We start from the raw sequence: 15,225 nt of genomic DNA on the forward strand, positions 1-15,225 counted from the left end.
GATTAAATGTAATTCATGCACCTTGAATATAAGTCTAGATTAATTCTATCATCCTCACTTAATCTAGATTTGAACAACTCCAAGCTTTTCTTTGAACTTAACAAATAAGTCAAGCTTAAGTGCCTTTGTAAAAATATCTGCCACCTGATCTCGAGTCTTGCAATGTTTCACCATCACTTCTCCATCTTTAACCAAGTCTCTGATAAAAGGATACTTGATTCTAATATGCTTGCTTCTTCTGTGGAAGATTGGATTTTTTGATAATGTAATGGTAGAACCATTATCACAATATAAACTAGTCTGACTTCTTTGCGTACACTTCAATTCTTTCAACATCCATCTAAGCCATAAAGCTTGACATCCAGCTGCAGATAAAAGATGTATTCTGCTTCGGTAGTAGAAAGAGCAACAACATAGGTTGTTTCTTTGAAGTCCATGAAAAAACACCCGGACCAATGCTAAAAACATAACCATATGTGCTTTTATGATCATTAACATTACCACCACAATCACTATCACAAAAACCAACTAACACTGATTCTAGAACTTTCTTGTAATAAATTCCAAAATTAATAATACCAAGAATGTAATAAAGCACTCGCTTACCCGCTTCCCAATGACTTCTTTTCGGGCTTGGCATGAATCTGCTCAACATACTTACAACAAATAGAATATCAGGTCTTGTTGCAGTCAAGTACATCAAGCTTCCAACTAAACTTCGATATAAGCTTGGATCAATATTTTCTCCAATATCATTCTTGCTCAATTTTAAATATGCATCCATGGGCGTGTTACAAAGAAAAGCATTTTCCATTCTAAATTTTTTCAGCAAATCACGAGCATACTTTTGTTGTGAGATGACAATCTCTCAGATTGACTTCAATTTCCAAAAAAATAATACATGAGACATATATCACTCATCTCAAATTCTCTTTTCATGGAATTCTTAAAATCATCTCACAACAGTTTATCATTTCCAGTAAAATGCAAATCATCGACATATAATGAAACAATAAGAAATTTTCCATACTTATCTTCTTTGACATAGAATGCATGCTCATATGAACACCGTTGAAAAGCTGTCTTTATAAAGAAATTGTCGATGCGACTTTACCAAGCTCGCGGAGATTGCTTCAATCCATACAAGGCCTTTTTCAACTTGTACACTTTGTCTTCTTCTCCTTTTTTCACATAACCCAATGGTTGTTCAATGAATATCTCTTCCTTCAAATGTCCATTCAAAAAAACAGATTTTACATCCATTTGATAACTTTCCAATCATTTTGAGCAGCCAAAGACAAAATCAATTGAACTGTCTCAATTCTTGTCACAGAAGCAAAGATCTCTTCATAATTCACACCATATTCATGCTTGTAGCCTTTTACAACAAGTCTTATCTTGTATTTTTCAACTTCGTCATTTGACTTCAGTTTTGTTCTGTACACCCATTTTACTTCAAGAACTTGTTTGTTTACTGGAAGATCCATCAAATCCCATGTTTCATTTCTTTTTGTTGTATCAATTTCTTGATCCATTACAATCTTCCATTATTCATCTTGGATCACCTCATCAAAATTTATAGGATCAACACTAGAAAATAATGCAAAATCAGCAACATCATCATCAATTCTGCTAGCATTATAAATTTCTTGAATATTTCTTATTCTCCTTGGTGACATATCATCATCACTTGTGGAAGATGGCGATGCAGATGAAGATGACGCCACGTCCTGAATCTCTACTTGCTTTGAGTCTTGAGCATCTCCATTCCTGTCCATGCTAACAGGATATTGACTATCTATTTCTCCAATGACATCGCAGTTCCTGGATTCATCTTCATTGAAAATCACATCCGGACTAATAATAATCTTTTTCGACAAAGGATTATACAACCGATAAGCTTTAGAATTTTCACTATAGCCTACCATAATACATTTTTTTTATTTATCATCTAATTTGCCCCTTAGCTTATCTGGTATATGAGAATAAGCTATACTCCCAAAAACTCTCAAATGAGAAGCACATGGTTTCTCACCATACCATGCTTCATAAGGAGTCATACCTGGAATACTTTTTGTAAGAGCTCGATTCAAAATATAAATAGTACATGCAACAGCATCTCCCCAAAACTCATTTGGCCTCTTTTTTGCTTTTAGTATACTTCTCGCCATCTCCATGATTGTTCTATTCTTTCTTTCTGCAACTCCATTTTGTTGTGGAGTCATTCGAGCTATCTGTAGATGATGAATACCTTGCTCCTTGAAAAATTTATCAAAAACTATATATTCTCCACTACGGTCAGATCTCAAAGTTTTTATCGTATGGTCACTTTGATTCTCAGCTAAAACTTTAAAGGATTTAAAACATTCAAATACTTCACTTTATTCTTTCAAAAGATAAATCCATAACTTTCTACTGAAATCATCAATGAAGGTTATGAAATATCGATTATCTCCATTTGATATTGTACGCATGGGGGAACACACAAATCTGTATGAATCAACTTAAAAGGTTTGGAGGCTCTCTAAGCTTTAGCAGTTGGAAACGAATCTCGGTGATGTTTTGCAAGTATAACACTTCACAAATATTTGTCTCATGGTTGATATTTTGAATGTCTCTCACCATATGATTTTTGCACAAATACGATAGTGGTTCAAAATTCAAGTGACCATATCAAAAATTCCAACGCTAGGATGGATCCTTCAATATGCTACTAAAACAAGAGATTTGGCCATATGTTAATTTAAGAGGAAACATCTTATTAGCAGTCATCTTTACCTTGGCAATAAGAACACCAGTCTGATCTTTGACGGCACAAACATCACCTTCAAATGAAACTTTTAGACCTCACTGAAGCAGTTGGCCAATACTCAAAAGATTATGCTTCTGGCCTTTGACTTGCAATCTGGTATTATCATCCAGTTTTCACTTGACTTTGGAAAGATTCATCCAATGTAACAAATATACTTCTATTTCCTATCATATGGTTACTACAACCCTATCAAGATACCATGTAGACTCTATAACATCGCTGGAGCACTACATGCAAGAAATAGAATACCTTCATCATTTTTCTCCTCTTTATGCATCATGGTGGAATTTTCATTACCAATTTTTGGTGCCCAACAATCTGCTTGAAAATGACCATACATTTTGCAACTAAAACATTGAATGTGAGAAAAATTACCATGACCACTTCTTTGATTTCTGCCAAAGCCTTTTCCTTTTCCACCTCCTCTTCCTCGAGATGAAAAAGAGCTTTCTTGTTGATTTTCAGAATTCATACTATTTCTATTATCATAGTTTCTTCCACCTCCTCGTCTGCCACAACCACCACGTCTTCCACGAGAACTGCCTCTGGATGAAATTTGCTGAAATACTTCCTTGGGATTAATATCAAATTGCTTCAATCTAAGCTCATGGGATTGAAGAGAACCCATCAAGCTATTTACTGATAGTGTGGATAAATCTTTTTTATTCTTCAATTGCAACAACAATATGCTCAAGCTTTCTTGGCATACTTCTAAGAATCTTTTCAACAACTCTTTGATCACCCAATTTTTCTCCATTTGTTCTCAAACTGTTGACAATCGCAATAATACGATTGAAAATCTCTTCAACAGTTTCGGTCTCTTTCATCTTAATGCAATCAAATTCAGATCTGAGAGCTTGTAGTCTTACCATTTTTACCTCATCTTCTCCTTGATAGGTGGATTATAAAATATCCCAAGCCACCTTTGTAGAAGTAACTATTGAAATTCTTTCGAAAACATGTTCATCAACAACTTGATAAATGAAGAACAAAGCCTTCTTGTCCTTCTAATGATTTTCTCTCAACTCGGCAAGTTGTTGATTAGTGAGCTCGTTCTGATTCTCAACTTCAGTGTATCCTCTTTCAACAATATCCCACAATTCTCGTGAGGCATATAGCACTTTCATTTGAATACTCCACTAATTACAATTGTGACCTTAGCTTTGATACCACTTGTTGGAAACGAAGTAGGCCCTCACATTACAACTCAATAGATAAGAGAAGAAGATTGTTCTTTTACTCACACAAGATTGGAGAAACTAGAACTCAAATATTACTTTATTTTCCTGGGTTGCTTACAAATGAAAAATCCTACACATATTTATACTAGTAGGAAAATACATCAAATGACATCAATGATAAATACAAATACATGTGACTTTTTACCAATATATGAACATTTATCAATGTATCTTGTAATTCATATATTCGACTATGTTTTAGTCATTCGAATTGTATTATTTTAAATCACATGGAGAAAGCACTTTTCAACTCTCCTCTTGACTTTTTTTCTGGCCGTTAAATGTTATTAGTTTTGTAAAACTGAAAAGTGATTGCTATTTTTGCAAATTCCTACTTTTCTTTTTTTCTATTATTGCAAGTGTCCCGTTGTGTTTTGTTGGAATACTTTCTTATATATTCTTATCAACTATACAACATTTCTATGTTTCAATATTTCTCATTTTTGCACTCTTAGAAAATAAAAATTACTTATGTTACGAAAAAGTATGTTTTGAATTTTCTTTTAGTATTTATCTAGTTTAAGTACTTGTAATAATACAAATAAATAAATTGATTGAGATATATGTTTTGAATTTCCTTTTAATATTTATTATCCACATTTTTCTTACTCTTATCATGAATATATAAAACTAACAATAACATAAATTGATTAATTAATAAGAATATATATTTATGATAATTATTGAGTTATATAACTTGTCAAATGAAAAATATCATTTTCAATAGTTTACTAACTCTAAAATCACTTTTAAAACCAAACATAATAATTCAAAATCATTTTTAAATATATTAAAACCACTTTAAAGAATTTGGAATTAAACATAATATATGAAAATAAATTTTACAGAATCGATAATATCTAGATTTCGTTTTATAAAATTACTTTTTCAATCATCCCTTCGAAACATGCACTAAATCAATCACGCACAATTGATTTAATATTAAAAAAAATAACTCAACATACTTTAATAAATTATTATTTTCTACCTGAAATATGAATATCTAACGAAATAGGAAAAAGTATGTGTGCATCATTGAAGCTACCACTGCATTGAATATTCAAATATGTGACTACTTAAAAATATAGGAAGGGAAAACTAAACATAATATATTTTTTAAAAAATTAATAATAAATTAACTTTTGCTTGTTTTGGACTAACTAATTCTAATACAAGTTCATTCATCAATCCAACCTATAAATTCAATTTATTTACCTCAAGTTCAATACAAAACAAACTTACCTAATTCAATCTCAATTTAGTTTGAGCTGAGTTGGTTGGCTTCTTAGGCTATCAGTTATTTCCAATCACTTTTACATTTATAAGATACATGAAAAACATTATCAATCTTCTTTAAACCTTGAACTTGATAATACAAGCTTATGCAAATTAAACTATACTCTTGTTGGTTTCTCTACTACTCATCCGACTCTTAATACTATTTAATCTATAGATATATTATATCTTCCACGTTTAATCATTAAAGAAAATGAAAGGTTTAGTCTCAAAATCTTCAAATTTGTCTATTTAGCCACTTAACTTTAAAAAGTGTTTAATGAATAGGTCAGTGAACTTTTAGAAGCTTATTTAGTCTATGAAATCTTAAAGGTTCTTAAACTTTCTATTTTGTGTCAAATATGACCTTATAATTCCAATTTTGTGTCTAATATAGGATCATTGACTTACTCGATATTTTTTTAAAATTTAGAAACATGTTAGAACCTAATAACGAAAAGGTATATAACTCTAATATATAGTCATAAAATTCAAGTTTACATTTAGTATATTAGACAATTGTTAAGAATTTGAATATGTACTCATTGACTTATCTTACACTTTTATGGTTCAATGACTTTTTAGACACAAAATGAAATGTTCAAAAGCCTATTAAATACTTTTAAAAGTTTTAAAGTTCAACGATTTTTAGAAAAAAAAAAAGGATTTGGAAATTGAGGACTAACCATATCATTTAACGAAAAAGGGTTAAATTACATAATATACCTCTAAACTATATAATTTTTTTTTTGTTTAAAAAATACTTTTGAACTTTCAAAAGTTTTATTAATACTCTTATGTGATAGATATGACAACTCTAGAAGGGAGAAAGGGTGAATAGAGTTTATTTAGCTAATAATACTTTTTTACTAATGTGGGCCCAAATAAAAAAATTAACAAACCTTTTGCTAATATGTAATTTTAAAGAATAAATTCAACCTAAATTAAAATAGTCGAAGAGTTAATAATACTACTGCATCGAATTTGATTCTAATAACAAGATAGCTGATGAATATAGAAATTCAAGAATAACCAATCAAAATAATCCAATATGAGCAATCAATTTCAAGAACCAAAATTGCAATTAATTTCAAGCATTAAAATATAATAACATATTAATTGTAAAATTAAATATGAGAGGGATAGAGAAATTGACACCTAGAATTTTATAGTGATTTGACACAATCGGCCTACATCCACTTTCCAAGGTTCTCTTGGGTATGTCACCACGAATTTGACTCTTTTCATAACTTAGAGTCGAGCGGTACAACATTCCTTTTTCGCGCGGAAGAAGAATTTGATCATTTCCACGGTCGGGGATGAAACCATTATAACGACTCTTTTTTCGGGAACAAAAGCAACTCTTACAATAGTTTGGAAAAATAAATAATACACTCACAAATTCTCTACAAGAGCGAATTTACAAATTTAGCACTCAATGAATCAATCCTCACAACATAAAATATCTCTCTCAAGAAGAAGATGAAGAAAAGAAAATTAAAGCTTGAAGAGAGAGCAACAATGGTGGTTTTGAGTTATATGGAGGATTGAAAATAAAAAAAAAAAAGTATTGTCATGGTTTTGGAGAAAAAGATAAGTTTAAATAGAGAGGAAAAATTGTTGAAAATCATATTTAATTTGGGCAATTAGATCTTTGAAAAGAAAAATTAATGGTGGAGGTTTTAAACTCAATAAGCCGTTATACACAAACAAAAAGTAATATTTTTTTTTTCTTTTTCAAAACCAACAAAAAGCAAAAACCAACAATGTGTTCAAAACTAGCCGTTAAACAAAAATATAAAATAATATTAAATTTATTTTTCTTTTATTTATTTTATTTTAAAATAAATCTAAAAATCAAAAGTATACCATGTGTCCAAAACTATTAGTTAGACCCAAACATAAAATTATATTAAATTCATTTTCCTTTTAAAATCATTTTCTTTTTTTGAACCAATTCAAAATCTTAAAAGCCTATCATGTTTCGTTCTTCCCATGCTCCAACGAGCACCTTTCAATTGCCCATTTTGATGAGAAAAATTCTGCTACGTTACCGGCTCTAAGTTTTTTCATTAAGTTTGTTTTTGTCATATTTTTTTTGTTTGAACTCCGACTTGAGTGATTCAAATTACATCGGAACCGATGTTCCAAGCTCTACACTTCAAAACACTCAAATTGTTTATAAATAAAAGATGATTTATTATCATTAAAATATTAATTAATTAATTAATTTGAGATTAAGGTCTAAAAAGCAACACCTTAAACTTTTTATAAAAGAAATTAAAAATATCTTTACCATTAGTATATGTAAGGACATGTTATTATCTTGTCTAAAAAATATTCATGAACTTTCAAAACTTGCATTAATTTCCTTAACATTTTTTTAAAGTATAAAAATGGTCATACTATTTTAGTCTATAGATGGAAACCGTTTATCTACAACCTATCACTACTATCTTCCATTTCATCTCTCCTTTACTTCAATATATGGACTAAATATTTCCGACTAAATATTTCCTTATTTTTCCTTTTTTACTTTCCTCTTGCTCCCCTTCTTCCATTCCTCATGCCTCGTTTGGAATTTACTTTTGCAACCGTAAAAAGTGATTATATGAGAATCTTAACCGCTTCGATTGTTTGTAAAATAATTTATTTATTAATCTAACCAGAATTCACTTTTAAATTTGTTCTAAGGTGCTAATCTATTCTATGGAGGTTTTCCTAAAAGTTTGGTATCACGCATTTCAAAAGTATTATTTCATTAATTTAGGGTTTATTTGATAACATTTTTGTTTTTTATTTCATGTTTCTCATTTTCCAAGAAACAGACTTATTTGATAGCTATTCTCGTTTCTAAAATTTGAGAAAGATTTCTAAAAAATGGTCAATTTTTTAGAAACTTCAAAAGGTAGTTTATTCGTGTTATGTTACTATTTTATCTATTTCTAGTCTCTTAAAAACTCAATACCACCTTCTGGCCTTGGCACTTTTGGAATGCATGAACACTCTCATAGGATTGTGGATTTGACTCCCATTGAAAGCATTTTTTTTGTTTTAATTTGTCTTTCTGGTCTTTCTTAATTTTTTTATTTACATATTGGCTTGATTTTGAATTTCAAACATCTCTTTATATATTATTTTAAATTTCAATTCTCAAAATTTTAATATGTAAATTATTTGTAGTTTTTAATTTTGAGCTGTTTTTAAATATAAAAAAATAAATTAAAATATTTACAAAATATAATAAAATTAAGTGTCTATCAATATCCATCATTGATAGATACTGATAGAAGTCTATCAGTGTCTATCAACCTCTATCATTGATAGTTCTAAAATTTTGTTATATCTTAAAAATATTTTCAACTGTTTTACCATTTGAGATAATTTTCCTTTAATTTTTAGTTTTGCAATATGCATTTCTATATATTATTTTAATTTTAATTTTTGTTGGATTTAAAACCAATTACAATTCTTGACTCCCATTGAAGGCATTTGTTTTTTTTTTTTTTTTTTTTTTCTATTTGTATATTAATTTAATTTTGAATTTAAAAAAAAAAAAACTCTTTACATATTGTCTTAATTTTCAGTTTCAAATTTTTAATAAATTATTTTTAAAAATTCTATGCATGTTATTTTTATTTTTATTGCAGTTGAAAACCAATTACAGTTCTACCATAGAAATTTTTTTTTCAACATTCATTTCGCTTCATTGTAATATTTTTTTTTATCACAAACTCGATCAAATATTATCAACAAAAACCTCTTTATCCACTCAACAAACAAAAACTATACTAATAGCATGTTGCATGATTTACAATTATATTAGATTAAATGACGACCAAGATAATCTATTCCATTACTTTAGTAATGAATCAACGATTGTTGAAAATATACAAAGTTTGCTATACAATTTATAAAGTTGTATAATTGAGTTAGATGTGAGTCGAAATAATTTAAGATATTGCTATTGGTTTTAGTCAAAATAATTTACAAATGACTTGAGTGAGAGATAACATTATATCAAATTTGGGCAACATTTGAAAAATAGATGCAATTTTGTTATTGTTTTTAGTAGTGCATCAAGACTTTGTATTAGATGATATAAGCTTTTGATACTTCCTTTTTCGATATTTAATGTATGATATATTTTTTATATATTATATTATTAAACAAAGGAAAGAAAGAAGAAACAACTTCAAACATATTCTTGTTTCTAGTTCTTAAAAAGTAAAAAGAAAAAAGAAAAAGAAAAAAAGGAACAAGAAACAAAAAACAAAAAACGGGAACTTATATGTACAAGCACACACGTCGAGTTATAACATATAGTTAAACGGTTAAGAGACAAGTATCGTCCTCTAAAAAATTAGTTTTCAATTCTTTTAGCTACTTAGAGATCCTTCTAATTTTATTTAGGGGACCAGACTTCAATGAACATTTATTCTAATTTAATCATAGAAGAACAAAGAAAGATAGCACCAAGACGATAACAAGCAAAGACACGTCGGGTCATGATTTCATTCATGGATTAACTATATTGTTTGTTTAAGCCTTGGTTGATTTCATGCTAATTATAGACCTAGAAGTCTTTTGTCTAGATATCCACTTTCGAGCTCAACCATTCCTAATATCTAATTATCAATTTACTATCATGCAATTAATTAATTAGGTACAACATTAAGTCTTTTCATCCTTAATCTCTATTAATCTCCAATCATTTTCATGCATATGTCATTAATAGTTCAACATGCTAGATCTAACCTAACTCCCTCTCTCAAGCAAGACATCAAGTAAACATCATTCAAACATTGGTCAAATATTCGAAAGCATTAAGAATAAACATGTCAAAATAATCATAAATTTATCAAAGCTAAGATACAATTCAAATAGCTTTTACAACCTAAACAACTAAATCATTACCCTAGAACTATCATTCAGTCACTCATGGCAACAACTTGAATACCGACTGCCCACATGGAATCCAAAATACAAAATAACAAAAGATAAAAGAGGAAAGAAGATGCAAGCTGTATTGACTATCCTTCTCAAGCTCAAGATCGCTCTTCAACGGTCTCCTCGATCAACCACTCATTTAAAAGTTTTGAGATGTCGCCTCTGCCCAAAAATCACCTCTCGGTGGAGGCCTTGACAAACTTTAAACTAAAACCCTCAAAACGGCTTCCTTAAAGAAATCGACAAAATGTTATATTTGTAGAATCTGTCCCAACATTGCGGTGCTCCTAGATAGTGCCACAAAATTGTCTAAAAAACATGTCAACGCACAAAAAGATTTTTGTAGCGTCGTAGTGCCATAGGACAGTGTTGCAACACTACCTTGTTTTTCATCCTCTCCGATTTTGTGCCAAGCATGGTGCCCTTCCGCATTTTTCACTTCCCATTTGACCTATTTTCGTGCGCTAGGACAAAGTTTGACCTTCCCTTGGGGGTATTTTGTCATTTTTATACTTAAATTTGCTCGCCGGTCTAATTGCTGGATTTCCTACAAATCAAACATAAAAAACATAAACGATCACAGATTAAGAATAAAACCAATTAAATTTTATGTCCGAGATATTACTTTTTAAGTGCATTTCAGGAATGTTCAAACAGACCCTTATTTTCTTCTATTTATTCCAAATTTTAATTGGTTTAATTTCTTATAACAATATTTTTTAAAAAAATATTTATAAAAAATTTATACTAAAAAGAATTAGATGTAATTCAAACCATATATATTTTGAAATAATTATATTATAATAAGTTATAAATTATTGAATCTGAAAAATAAATGAAATGATAATCTATTTTTGTTCATTTAACTAAATTACACGATTTTAGTATTAATTTACTAAACATCGTAACTAATTTTTTTGCTAATTTAACCTTCTACAACACTCTCAAATAAATCTCAATCTCTCAGAAACTACCTCAATCTCTCTAATACTACCCCATTCATTCAAGATATATAAGTTATAACAGGAAAGAAGAATAATGAAACCATCAAGAGACCGTAAGGATTTAAATATTTTAACAAATTTGTACAATAGTAGGTTGGATGAGAGTTAGTATATTTGGGTTTGATATAAAAAAAGAGAGACACGTTGAAAATTTATGTCATAATTTTGAAGACAAACAGTGGGAGAGGAAAGAAAAGAAACCATATGCAATTTCAAATTTATACCGATAAAGATTTTGTTGATCTTTTTTTACCGTTCAAATTAGTCTAGTAATGGTCAAATTAGAAGGGTTCACTAAATGATCCAAGATTATATTCTTTTTTCAGCCACTTTTTATTTAGCGATTCATCGTTTTGGTGTGTTTTGAGGGAAATTTTGATTTCAGGACTTTGTTGGGTTTTTCAGATTTTATACTTCAACTTAAAATTTTGGGTTCTCTTTGGTTGAGAAAATTAGGTATAAGAATTTGTACAAATTGTGGAAAATGAGAGTATCTCTATGAATTATTTTCAAATTAGTTCTTTTTCAATACAAGAAAATTTCAAAGAAATTGGTAAAGAAATTTTTTATGTTTATATTGGGGCATGCTACACAGAGAGAACTCCTCGTGTTTATTTAAAATTATAATTTTAAACCAAAGATAAAAACTAAGAAAAATAGAAGAATAGAAGAGAGAGGTGATGTAGTGTAGGTGAACAAACCAATAAAAACAATTTTTAATCAGAGGTCGAGCGTATCTATGCAACTTCTAAAAGGTTAGAGGTATTTTCAAAATAAACATGATTAAGAGTATTTTTTTTGTTTTTTAGGTTGAATGGAATTAGTAAGATTTTTAAAAGTTGATTTTGAGAAAAGGACAGATGGTATTACGTGCACAAAGGTAAAGGCCACTGTTTTAAAATTTTCATATTTTAAAGCCAACATTACGAACAGTGGTTCCATACATATTGCTGAGTCAAAGGTTTCATTTTACTCTTTTCCTTTCATTCCTTTTGGCGCTTTTGGAAAAATAAAAAAGAAAAAGAAGAAGAAAACAAAAGAATTCCTGTCAACTCAAATCCAAAATATTTCCCCCTTTGATTTTCAAATCAAATGTCTTATTCTCCTTCTCCAACCATTTTCTTTGTCTCATTCAAAATCTCCCTTTACAAATTACATATATAAAAACCTCACTAATTCTCCCCCAAGACTGGGAAAAAAAAAAAATTCTTCTGATCTTTCCTTTCTCAAGAAAATCAACAACTCCGATTATGAATCGTGTGGTGGGCGCCGGTGTCGCAAACATTACGCCGAGGCAGTTTCTAGCTCATCTTGGGAAGAAGGAGATGAAGAGTATTATTGTGAAGCCTTGTGATGTGTTCATAAACCATAGAGGTGTCGACACGAAGAAGACGGTGGCCGCGTTGCTGTACGATCGGCTGGTTCGGGTGAACCTGCGGCCGTTTCTGGACTACAAGAATTTGAAGCCTGGAGAGAAGCTGTTTGATGAAATTCATGGCGCCATCAGACAGTGTAAAGTTGGTGTTGCTGTGTTTTCTCCTCGTTATTGTGAGTCTTATTTTTGCCTTCATGAGTTGGCTATGATCATGGAGTCCAACAAGAAGGTATATTATTATTTCTTTTTTAGTATCGTCGGATAGTTTATGGTTTCAATTCAATCTATCATCATTTTTATAAAATATATAAATTTATACCTCTAAACTAAATTGATTTTTTCCTTAATTTAATTTACATGTTCGTTAGAAATCCACCTATATTTTGTTTATGGGTAAAGAAAAAAAAATTGTTTTCTAATATAGAAAAATGAATGTAAATATTTATAAAATATAGCAAAATTTCATAATTTATGACATTGATAGACTTTTATTAGTGATATTTGAAATGAGTGGTAGATTTTAAAATTTTGTTATATTTTATAAATATTTTAGCAGTTTTGACATTTAAAATAATTTTCCTTTTAAAATGAAACTTAAAAAAGTGATTTGTTTTCGGAAAAAAAAAAAATTACATCATTGAATGCAAAAGAGCTTAGAGGTTATATAAAAATTTTTAAAGTTTGATTTCTATTTTATATAAATACATATCTGTAGATTTTTTTTTCTTTCATGTATTAGCAAAGGTTTAATTTAAGTACGAGAAGAAAATATAGAATTTTAAAAATCTAGGTCTTGCCCGCCCGTTGGGCTTTAGAAACTGCTTTTCTTTTCTCACATTCTTTACAAAAAATTTCATCATTTTGAATAAACATTTAAAAAAATTCTACATAGGAATTTTTTTTTTTAAAAAAACCAAGTTTGATAATAATTTTATTTGTTTTTTCTGTTTTAATATTTATGTTTTTTTCCTCTAATTTCCTTACCATGGTCTTTAATTTTTTTTAAGAATATTTGCATTGTGTCAAATTCAAACCATAAGATTTATAAGCTTAATTTTCAAAATCGAAAATTCAAATTCATATGATTATCAAATTAGACTATCTTACCTTTTATTTTAGTTCGAGACATGTATTACTCTTTAAAAACCCTGATTATCGCACCGTTGTGGATAGAGAATTTTTATGAATAAGGGTTTCAACTTCCATTTAAGAATGACTTTAATTTTTTTTTTCCGTCTATCTTCAAAATTCAAGTCTATAAAAATAGTTTGGATTTGTATTTATAGCTTTCAAATCTTAGCCAATTCAAAAAAGAGGAGAGGAAAACAAAAACAAATCTAGAATTTCAATAAAACTTTTAAAAGTATATTAAAATTAAGGGAAAAAATTGCTATTACATTATTCTTATAAAAAGTGAAAAGCTATTCTCAAAATATAGAAATGTAATTTTGTTATTTATTTAATTTTTCATTCTTTAATAGGTCATTCCCATCTATTGCGATATAAAAGCATCTCAACTTCGCATAGAGGATAATCATGATTATGAAATTGATGAGCTGAAGAGGTTCAATTGGGCTCTCGAAGAAGCTAAACGGTTTGACGGACTCAAATTTAATTCCTCAAAAGAGTAAGATACAAAATAAATATATCTACATATAAAATTTATCTCTTATATATATATATATATATTCCTTTTTCGTCTTTAAATTTTAAAAAATTTAAGGATTATTTTTAAATATATAGATAAAATTTTACTATATTAAAAAATATTTTTAACAATTTTATCATTTAAAACAATTACTCAACATCTAATTTAGTTTTTATAGTATATTAAAATTTTCTTATAAAATCCTTGTAACTGCTTAGATAGCAACTTTTTCAATATCCCATGTTGCATTTTAAAAGGTTAAAAACATTATTTTAGTTTATGTACTCAGATTTATTTTATTTTCATCTATGTATTTTAAATTATTCAAATTTACTCTCAGTTCTTTTAATAAATCTTCCACTAAATGTTAAAGTTAGTTTTTATCCAAATTGGTTATATAATAATAATATTTTCATGCAAAATATATCTCCAAAACGTATAAAGAAAATGCTAATAGAAATTATTATTTTTTTAAAATAAAAATAAACTAATAACTAAAATTAATGTTTAGGTATTAAGTGGAGTTAGTACATGATGATGCTCTAGTTGTAAAGATCTTAACCCTAGAAGTAACATTTAGCTGTTTCTGAAATGAAAACTTGATTTTTAAAAAAGAAAAACACTGAATGAACAAATTATAAAATTTTAAATTGAAATGATAGAATTAAAAATAACACAAATATTTGTGAATAGAATAAAATAGAGCATCTTAATGAATCAAAGAATAAAGTAGGGATATATTTTTGTTTCATAATTATAGCAAAATATTTTTTTTCCCTTCTAATTAATTTTTTTGATTATTTGCTTAGGACCTTACCAGAAGTTGTCACGAAGGCTTCAAATATGGTCATAAGGAGTTTGATTGAAATGGACTGAAAGGATGACAAAGTTAGGGCAACATCTAACAGTTTCTTATTCTT

At 28.6% G+C, this 15,225-nt stretch overlaps 1 protein-coding gene across 1 annotated transcript; it reads left to right on the forward strand.

Moving 5' to 3' along the window:
* Positions 1-12,524: 12,524 nt before the first annotated feature.
* LOC120090602 (TIR-only protein-like) lies at positions 12,525-14,288 on the forward strand. Its single transcript, XM_039048323.1, has 2 exons — positions 12,525-12,886; positions 14,139-14,288. The coding sequence occupies exons 1-2, from the start codon at positions 12,533-12,535 to the stop codon at positions 14,286-14,288; spliced, it is 504 nt and encodes a 167-aa protein (XP_038904251.1). The 5' UTR covers positions 12,525-12,532.
* Positions 14,289-15,225: the final 937 nt, after the last annotated feature.

This window comes from Benincasa hispida, chromosome 11 (genome assembly GCF_009727055.1).
Source record: "Benincasa hispida cultivar B227 chromosome 11, ASM972705v1, whole genome shotgun sequence".
NCBI classification, from domain to species: Eukaryota; Viridiplantae; Streptophyta; class Magnoliopsida; order Cucurbitales; family Cucurbitaceae; genus Benincasa; species Benincasa hispida.

Excerpts from the sequence above, each read along its gene's own strand:
- LOC120090602 (XM_039048323.1), top strand. The coding sequence starts at position 12,533 with ATGAATCGTGTGGTGGGCGCCGGTGTCGCAAACATTACGCCGAGGCAG. Across the intron at positions 12,887-14,138 it reads TCATGGAGTCCAACAAGAAG|GTCATTCCCATCTATTGCGA; the intron begins GTATATTATTAT and ends ATTCTTTAATAG.